This window comes from Cervus elaphus, chromosome 2, assembly GCF_910594005.1.
Source record: "Cervus elaphus chromosome 2, mCerEla1.1, whole genome shotgun sequence".
NCBI lineage: Eukaryota > Metazoa > Chordata > Mammalia > Artiodactyla > Cervidae > Cervus > Cervus elaphus.
In genome coordinates, this window is record NC_057816.1 from 937962 (window position 1) to 947016 (window position 9055).

Consider the following 9055-nt stretch of genomic DNA (forward strand, 5'->3'; position numbering starts at 1 on the left):
AGTGTGACAGCTCCCTTCTTCACGGGGATCACTGAGAGGACCTCCACCCCCACCAGTGTGACAGGACCCCCCTCCAAAGCGACCACTGAGAGGACCTCCACCCTCACCAGTGTGACAGCTCCCTCCACAGGGACCACAGAGAGGGTCTCCACCCCCACGAGTGGGGCAGGACCCTCCTCCACAGCAACCTCAGAAAGGGTCTCCACCCCCACCAGTGTGACAGGACCCTCCTCCACAGCGACCACTGAGAGGGTCTCAACCCCCACCAGTGTGACAGCTCCCTTCTTCACGGGGATCACTGAGAGGACCTCCACTCCCACCAGTGTGACAGGACCCTCCTCCACAGCAACCTCGGAAAGGGTCTCCACACCCACGAGTGTGACAGCTCCCTTCTTCACAGCGACCAGCAGGAGGACCTCCACCCCCACCAGTGTGACAGCTCCCTCCTCCATAGGGACCACCGAGAGGGTGTCCATCCCTAGTCCCTCTGCCTTCCCAGGGTCCTCACCCATGACCACCAAGCCAGGCTTGTCCAGTATCTCACCCACAGTTCACCCGCTGACCTCCCCCTTATCGACTACTCCTGGGTCTCCACCCACTACCCCAGCCTGGTCCTCAGAGACCTCTGGCAGCCTGATGCCCTCCATTGTCCCCCCGACCTCGTCTGGGCCAACCACACCCTGCCTTTGTCACGCCTTTGGGAAGTTCTTCCTACCAGGTACGTGAAGTGGCACCCCCTCCTGCAGACCTCCTCCCTGGTTTGGTTACCTTGATTGTATCATACCCTTTTGCCCAACATTGGCTGACCTGTTGTCTCTGACCTTGTAGGGGACATTGTCTACAACAAGACAGATGGGGCAGGCTGCCCCTTCTTAGCCATCTGCAACCAGAACTGTGACCTTGACCGCTTCCAGGGCACCTGCCCTACCTCCTCACCCCCAGGAACCTCAGCCTCTGTGCCCTCAACCACCCCAGTTGTTGGCTGTGATCGCACAATCCCTCCTCGAAAGGTGTGCCTCCTGCCTCCACCATGACCTGCCAGGCCTTTCTGTGTGCACGGGGCCTGAGGCACCCATTAAGGTTGATGGCACACCCCCAGCCCTCAGTGGCCACTCCACGGGTTGCTCTGGCTGGAGGAAAGCACGCGGGGTCCGAGTCCAGCCAGGAGGCAGCAGCTGCTCTGCCCCAGGCCAGAGGGGAGGGTTCCGGAGGCTGAGGTGGGGGCAGTGAGAAGGGGTCCTGCCAGCCCACCCCGTGAGTGCTGCGCTGTCTCTCACAGGTGAATGAGTCCTGGTTCCTGGAGGACTGCACGGTGGCCCGTTGTGAAGGTGACAACCGTATCATCCTGCTGGGACCCCGGCCGATGAACAGCATCACCTGTGTGAATGGGCACCTGCCCGTGAAGGTGCAGAATCAGAGCCATCCTTGTGACTACCGCTACGAGTGCAAGTGTGAGTGCCCGCCCTTGGTTCCGGGTGGGGGGAAGGCTGGTGGAACTTGAGACGTGCACACACCCCCCATGCCCTAGGCCTGGGGCTCCTGGGCCCATCCCCATCAGGCTTGACAGTTTGAAGGGAACCCAGGGGTTTCTAAGAGCAGGGAGAGTAGGGGTGAAGGTGAGGAGCTCCGAGGGGGTCGCATCCTAAGGGTCCTGAGCAGCTTTCACGGCAGAATGGCACGTGGGAGGAGGTGGGGGGTCTTACAGTCCTGAGGGTCCTGGGGTGGCCGAAACAAATGACCCCCCCAGCCAGGCATCTTAAAACAGCAGGAGTTGATTCTCTTGTGGTCCTGGAGGCCAGAAGTCTGAGATCAAGGAGTCAGAGGGACCGTGCTGTCCCCAAAGCTTTAAAGGTGGGGGGTACTGCCTGGCCCTCCAGACTCGGGGCCCCGGGCGCACCTGGGCTGTGGCCCCATCTCCACCCAGTCATCACGCAGCTTCTTCCCTGTCTCTTAGAAGGACCCTTGTCATTGGATTGAGGGCTTCCCGGTCATCCAGGATGACTCCCCCCACAAGCCTTCACTTAATCACAGCTGCAGAGACCCTCCTTCCCCCAAAAGGAGGTCACGCTCACAGGCTCTGAGTGGACACGTCTGGGGGGCCTCCCCATCCAACCGGGTCCACTCGTGTCCTGAAGGAGGGACGGAGGCCCCTGGGGCTGAGCGACCCCCAAGGTGGTAGCTCCTGGCGGCACTGGGTAAGGCCTGTCCACGCCTGCAGGCGTCTGCAGTGGCTGGGGGGGCACCCACTACGAGACCTTCGACGGCACCTCCTACTCCTTCCTGGACAACTGCACCTACGTCCTCGTGCGCGAGATCCAGCCGCGCTACGGCAACCTCCGCATCTTGCTGCACAACCGCTTCTGTGAGGCCGCTGCCCACTGCCCCCGCGCTCTGAGCATCCACTACCAGCCCATGGACATCGTCCTCTCCACCGCCACCGGCGCCGGTGGGCAGGAGGAAAGCCTGGTGAGCGCGGGCGGCAGAGCGGCACTGGCCGGTCCTGACCTGGTTGGGGGGGCACTGGTGCACAGAGATCACGTCCCCCTCCCCTCAGAGAGCAGCTCCTGGGGGCCTCGGGGAAGGCAGAGGGCACACTGGGACCTGGGGTCCCGGGCGTGATGACTCCAGAGAGGGCAGGGAAGGGGCATGAGGGGTGCCTGAGGCCAAGAGCACCCAGGACCCAAACACACTGACCCTGACTCCGGCCCGAGGCGGGCATCTGCTCTTCGGGGCGTGGGTACCAAGGAGGGGGGCCCAGCACTGGGAGGAAAGCCCCAAAGGCAGGCGCGGCCTCCATCACGGGTTCCCCGGTCATGCCCCCAGATCCTGTTGAACCAAACGCGGGTGAGGCAGAGCTTCAGCAAGAACGGCGTGACCGTGACCCTGACCGGGGCCACCGGAATGCGTGTTGATATTCCCTCCGTCGGTGTCAGCATCACCTTCAACGGGCGGGTCTTCCAGGCCCGGCTCTCGTACAGCCGCTTCAATCACAACACCGAGGGCCAGTGCGGTGAGCGGGAACTGCAGGATGCCTGCGGGGGTGGCGAGGGGCTGGCACCACCGCTGTGGGTGCACCGCCTGCTCCTGGGGGGCCCCCACACACACACCAGGCCCCCGCACCTGCCCCGGCGGGAAGCCCTGTTTGATAGCTGAGCACTTGCTGGGAAGGTTGCGGGATGAAGGGAGAAGGCGAGGATGGTCCAGTGTATGTCCCCCCCTCAAACCCCACCCTCCCCAGGCACCTGCACCAACAACCGCAGGGACGAATGTCGCCGGCCTGACGGCACCATGGCCCGCACCTGCCAGGACATGGCCCGGTCCTGGCTGGTCTCTGAGAGCAGCGGGGAGGGCTGTGGGGTGCCCACTGGCCTGCCCACAACCACCAGCCCCCTCTTGCCGGGAACCAGCACGCCTGCCATCCAGCCATCGTGCCCCCCAGAGCCCCTCTGCGAGCTGTTGCTGAGCCCGTGAGTCCTCCGCCTGGGCTGGGCGGTGTTGGTGGGAGGTGCCATCACCCTGAGGGGCCTCTGCTCCAGCCTCTGATGGGCCCTGCCTGCAGGGTCTTCGCCGGGTGCCACAGCCTCATCCCACCTGGCCCGTACTTCAACGCCTGTGTCAGTGACAGCTGCTGGCCCGGCCGCGGCCGTGCAGTGCTCTGCCAGAGCCTGGAGGCCTACGCAGAGCTCTGCCGCTCCCGGGGCGTCTGCCCCGACTGGCGCAACGCCACCCACGGGCTGTGCGGTGAGTTGGGCATGGCCGCCGGGGGCCCTGGCCTCCTCGGCCCGCTTGACACCTGTCTGTGTGCCCCCAGACCTCGCCTGCCCGCCCACCAAGGTGTACAAGTCGTGTGGCCCCGTGCAGCCGGAGTCCTGCGACTCCAGGTGAGCCCAGCTGACAGGGAGAGAGCAGCGGGGACAGCGGGCCTCCCAGGCCGGCCCGGAGGACCTGGTGGGGAGCAGGAGGAGACCCACGAGGCTCCAGGACCCCAGCTCCAGATCTTGGGGGTGCCCTTCCCCCACCCGACCTCCCACCCCGGACCCGGGGTTGACCCCAGGCCTGCACCGTGCCCACTGTCCTCCCCCTCAATCTGCCTTTGTCGCCTTGCAGGAGCCAGAGCCCGCTGAGTGTGGAGCTGGCAGAGGGCTGCTTCTGTCCCGACGGCCACATCCTCTTCAACTCCCACAGGGACATCTGTGTGCCTGAGTGCCGTAAGCACCCCGCGCTGGGCCCGCCCAGCCCTGGAGAGTGGGAGGGACCCCAGGGTGGGCAGTCCTGCCAGCGGCACAGCGTGGCCTGGAGCCTTCCTGAGCCCCCTCCTAAGTGACCCCCCTCGAGCTCTCCAGGGGCTTCTACCCAAGCAGGAAGACAAGGCCTCCACTGGGGAAGGGGTGGCCAGGCCGGCTGGGCCCCAGCGCTCCCACTGACCCCTTTCTCCCCATTCTTGCCTCGCAGCCTGTGTGGGACCAGACGGGCTTCCCAAATTCGTAAGTGCTCTGCCCTCAGCGGCCCGACTCCTTGCTTGAGCGGGAGGAGGGCGGGTGTCCCCCTCCCAGGGCCCCGGGTCTGCCCGGGGTCGGGCGGCAGGGTGGGTGCGGGTGTGGCACACACAGGTGTGAGCCACATCAGCCTCACGGCTGCTCCTGGGACAGGGAGGCCGGGGCCCAACCTGCTGCTGGACGTGACCCCAGAGGCCAGGGCACCACCCAGGAGCCCTGGGGGACCCTGACCTGGTCTGTTGCAGCCTGGAGAGTGGTGGGTCAGCAACTGCCAGGACTGTGTGTGTGACAAGGGCACCGTGTCAGTGCAGTGCACACCCGTGGAGTGCCCGGCCCCAGACCAGCCGCAGGAATGCGGCCGAGCCGGCTTCATGGCCGTGAGCAGGCCTCTGGTGGACAAACCATGCTGCGTGGAGACTCTGTGTGGTGAGACCTGCACCCCAGTGGGCGGGTGGGTGGCCCAGTGCCTGGCACAGGCCATCTGGCCGGCAGGACAGGAGTGCCTCGGGGTCCTGTGGCTGGGCTGAGGCTGGATCCCGAGGTGGGGGGCCTCTCGGTCCTTCACTTTTCCACCTAAAAATGAAGCTGGTGGCCTCTGGTGTCCCTGGTACCAGGCAGGGTCTTGGAGAAGACTGGGGAGGTGACAAAGTGTGGCCCAGAAGGGCCACAGAGAGCCATCAACTCCTGTGGAAAGGACCTCTCTGGTCCAGCATGGGACGATGTTACCCTGGGAACCACAGTAGTGGGAGGAGGGGCAGGGGCAACCCAGGCAGCCCCCTGACTCTCCCGCAGTCTGCAATGCAAGCACGTGCCCCCAGAGCCCACCTGCGTGTGGGCTGGGAGAGAAGCTGGTCCGCACCCAGGTGGAGGATGACTGTTGCCCCACCTTCAGCTGCAGTGAGTCTCTGGGCTGGGGGGGTGGGGTGGGGCTGGGGCTGGGGGCTGCCCGGCAGGCGCTCAGCATCCCTTCTCCTTCCAGGCCCTCTGCTGTGCACCTTCAATGGCACGTTCTACGGGGTAAGGGCTCTGCGGCCAGGCAGTTGGGGCAGGCGGAGGGTGGGCTCCGGGTTCGGCACGTCCTCTGAGGACCCCTGTGCCCCTCTCACCACAACAGTGGGTGGGTCGAGGCCCTGAGCCCTTTGGAGGCAGCTGCTTTCGAGAGCCACTAGGAGCTTAGCTTCGGGATCTCCCAGCAAGAGCTTTGGGGCAGGACCGCACCTCCCATCTGCCCGGGGTCCCTGATGCCCTGGTCTGCGCTCAGCCAGGGTCACATCTGTGATCCCGTGTGAAGAGGAAGGAGACCAGTCTGTGGGTCTCACAGGCACAGGGAGGTGGCCTGGCCCTGGTGTCCCCTCAGGGTCACCTCCCCTCACCCTGTCCACTGCAGGTCGGTGCAACCTTCCCAGGGGTCACTCCGTGCCACACGTGCACCTGTCTGTCCATGGACAGTGAGGACCCGACTGTATGGTGTGAGGAGGAGGCCTGCAACACCACCTGCGTCCAGGTGAGGCCGGGCTGGGGCCCTGGGGAGCCCCGTCACTGGACCCTGGGCCCCTGGGAGGGCCTCCAGCTCAGGCTTCACAGAGGCTTTTTCTTCCCAAAAGGAGGGAGTGAAGCAGGAGGGTGGGGCACGGGGCCTTGGGTGGGGAGCGGACCTGTAGGCTGCTGGGATCGGTTCCCGGAGGGTCGAAGTGGAGGAGGTGCTGGGAGCAGGGCTAAGGCTAAGAGGGGACCCTGCGGCTGGGCAGGGGCATGCTTCACAGAGGAAAGGGGATGCCAAGGAGGCTAGCCCTGGGCCCCGGGGTGGGCGGAGAGCAGGGGGGCTGGGTGTGGGACGTGACCACCCCTTTGCCCCAGGGCTTTGAGTACTCCACGGTGGCAGGGCAGTGCTGTGGGGAGTGCGTGCAGACCACCTGCCTCACACCGGATGGCCAGCTGGTCCAGGTAAGGGGGCACTCAGTCTCAGCCCCTGCCTTGCAGAGACCCTCCTGGCCAGCTCCTTTCTACCCACCAGGTAATCCCCAGCCTGGACCCCACCCATTCTCCCTCTTTCATTCCAGCTCAACGAGACCTGGGTCAACAGCCTCGTGGACAACTGCACGGAGTACCACTGCCAGGCCACGGACGGACCCCCTATGCTGACCCCAACGCCTGTGGTCTGCCCCGACGTGTCCACCTGCAAGGTGTGTGTCTTGGACTCAGGCTAGCCAGGCTGGCCTCTTGGCACAGAAGCCCCGCCCACATCACAGCCCACACCCACCCATCCCGGGTCCATCACCAGAGGCCCCATCCACCCACCATGGAGCCCCGCCCACTCCAGCCCCAACCAACCACCACAGAGCCCCGCCCACTCTCCAAGGAGCCCCGCCCACCAGCCAAGGAGCCCTGCCCACTCCAGCCCCGCCTCTGCACCCTCCCCCCACAGGGCATCCTCAAGAAAATTGGCTGCTGCTACTCTTGTGTGCAAACGGGTAAGTCAAGGCTCACCTTCCTGCCCCTCAGCGCCCTCAGCTCTGCCCACTGACTCCTCCGAAGTTGCCGACCCCGCTAGAACCCCACCCTGAGCGGGAGGTTATGTGGGTCCTCGGAGACCTGCCCCTACTGCCCTTCCTCTGCGCAGACACCTGCCAGGTCCACGCCAACATGACGGTCCTTCGACACCGGGGCTGCGTCACCCAGGCCGCCGTCAGGGTCTCTTTCTGCGAGGGCTCTTGCCCGGAAGTGTCCCGGTGAGCCGCCCGTGCCCTCCACCCCCGCCCCAGAAACGCGGTCACCACCCGGTGCCCCACTTGACCCTGTCCTTGGAGGGACACCCTGCGCTGGGGCTGAGGCCGGAGGGCCCAGCTTGCGACAGGGAAGAGGGAAGGGCCGTCCAGCAGGCCTGCACAATTCCTGAGCCTCCCCGTCCCCCAGAGCCAGGCCTGGGACAGCTGAGCGGGGCCACGGGGGTCAGAGCACCAGGGCGACCACTGGAAGGTCTGCCCGCGTTCGGGGCTGGGCAGAATCAGTGCCTTCCCTGAGCTGGACTGTCAGGGCAGAGCTGCTGGCAGAGTCCACCCCGCAGAAACCAGGCCACGGCCAGCTGTGAGCCCAGGCAGAAAAGGCAGGAGGAAGGGTCCAGACCTGGCTGGATGGCCCAGGGCAGGTTCCCAGAGGAGGGGTCTGCCATGGTTGGCAAGTTTGAGGAGCTGGTTTGGGAAAGAGAGGGGCCTGACTGGGGAAGGCGGGGGTTCTCAGCGGCCCAGAGCGCTGTCCAGGCCAGTACGAGCAGCCCTGAGCGCTCAGGGAACTGGTCACTGTCTCCGGACCCCCGAGAGACCAGGAGCGGGCAGTCCGGGTAGGTGGGGAGGTCCTGAGGGCCGTGCGTCTGCAGGTACTCCATGGAGGCACAGGCCGGGCAGTGCCGCTGCACCTGCTGCCAGGAGACCAGGACCCACCAGGAGGTGGTGACCATGCAGTGCCCCGACGGGACGGCCTTCCAGCACACCTACACCCACGTGGACGAGTGCAGCTGCGTCCCGGCCTGTGCGTCCTTGCCCCAGGTTCTTGAGGATAGCGCATCCACCTTCCCGTTCTTGGGGTCCACCACTGTCTGACGTTCTGCGCGCCCCCAGACACCCCCACCACCGTGGAAACCACGGGCGCCCACGTACACCTTCCATGGTACCACTGCCCCCGCCCTCTTTGCACTTGCCCGGTGAAGCCTGGGCCCTGCAGGGTGACAGCGCAGTGGGGGTTGGCTTGAGGAGGACCCCGGGCGGGGGTCTGCCCTCAGAGCCCCTCGCACCTGTTTGGCCACCTCCCTGGCCATCAGGGTCAGATGACGCTCATCTGGAACACGAGCACATCCAGGCGTTGACCCCAGTCAGTGTCAGAAGGACGCCGTGGAGAAAACCGCACACCCCCCGCTGTGCTCGGGGTCCCACCAGGGCCTCTGTGCCCCTCGAAGCCCCCGGGGCACAGACCCCCACTGGCTACCTCCTGCAGCGAACCACAGACTGAGGCCGGGCTAGGCAAGGCCGGCTGCCTCCAGGGAGCTGCGTCAGGCAGGCTGGGTGCCTGCCGGTGTCTGGACCCTGATCTGAGGCTACGAGGGCCAAGGGGCGGGCCAGGGAGGGGTTGGTCCCCACAGCACCCTCTGTGTTCACGCAGCCCCGGTCTTGCAAATAAACGCCGAGCATCACATACACTTCCTAGTACTGGTGTCTCTTCCCGCCAGCTGTGTCCCTGGGCTCTCCCCACCGTCCGGGGGCAGGGCTGTCCCCGAATCCCGCCCCTCAGGCTCTTGCTGGAACCCCTGGGAGGGGTGGGCAGAGCAGGCGGCAAGGAAGCCCCCAGGGTCCGTCTCAGACTGTGGGAGTATCGGGCGGAGTCGGGGTGGCCCGAGGGCTTGGAAACACTGTCACCATGATTTCAAACTCGAAGGGTTTAGAAGGAAGTGGTTCACAGGTGCAAAGACTGGATGAGCCTTTGGGGGGGGGGGTCGCTGTGTGTCCATGCAGGAAGCGCTCCCCACGCTGTCCGCACCTCCTGCAGGCACTTGTCACGGGCCAGCCTGC

The 9055-nt window shown here is 65.6% G+C and overlaps 1 protein-coding gene across 1 annotated transcript in view; it reads left to right on the plus strand.

Moving 5' to 3' along the window:
* Positions 1 to 8667, plus strand: part of MUC5B (mucin 5B, oligomeric mucus/gel-forming) — a 38155-nt gene extending 29488 nt beyond the window's left edge. Inside the window, 22 exon segments of the mRNA XM_043877196.1 lie at positions 1 to 124; positions 126 to 256; positions 259 to 343; positions 345 to 718; positions 829 to 1010; positions 1280 to 1451; positions 2219 to 2466; positions 2824 to 3010; positions 3239 to 3467; positions 3560 to 3741; positions 3812 to 3881; positions 4108 to 4208; positions 4453 to 4484; positions 4742 to 4922; positions 5289 to 5393; positions 5476 to 5513; positions 5884 to 6000; positions 6354 to 6440; positions 6557 to 6679; positions 6922 to 6967; positions 7117 to 7225; positions 7870 to 8667. Coding sequence (XP_043733131.1) covers positions 1 to 124; positions 126 to 256; positions 259 to 343; positions 345 to 718; positions 829 to 1010; positions 1280 to 1451; positions 2219 to 2466; positions 2824 to 3010; positions 3239 to 3467; positions 3560 to 3741; positions 3812 to 3881; positions 4108 to 4208; positions 4453 to 4484; positions 4742 to 4922; positions 5289 to 5393; positions 5476 to 5513; positions 5884 to 6000; positions 6354 to 6440; positions 6557 to 6679; positions 6922 to 6967; positions 7117 to 7225; positions 7870 to 8092 — 3146 coding nt within the window. The 3' untranslated portion in view covers positions 8093 to 8667.
* Positions 8668 to 9055: the final 388 nt, after the last annotated feature.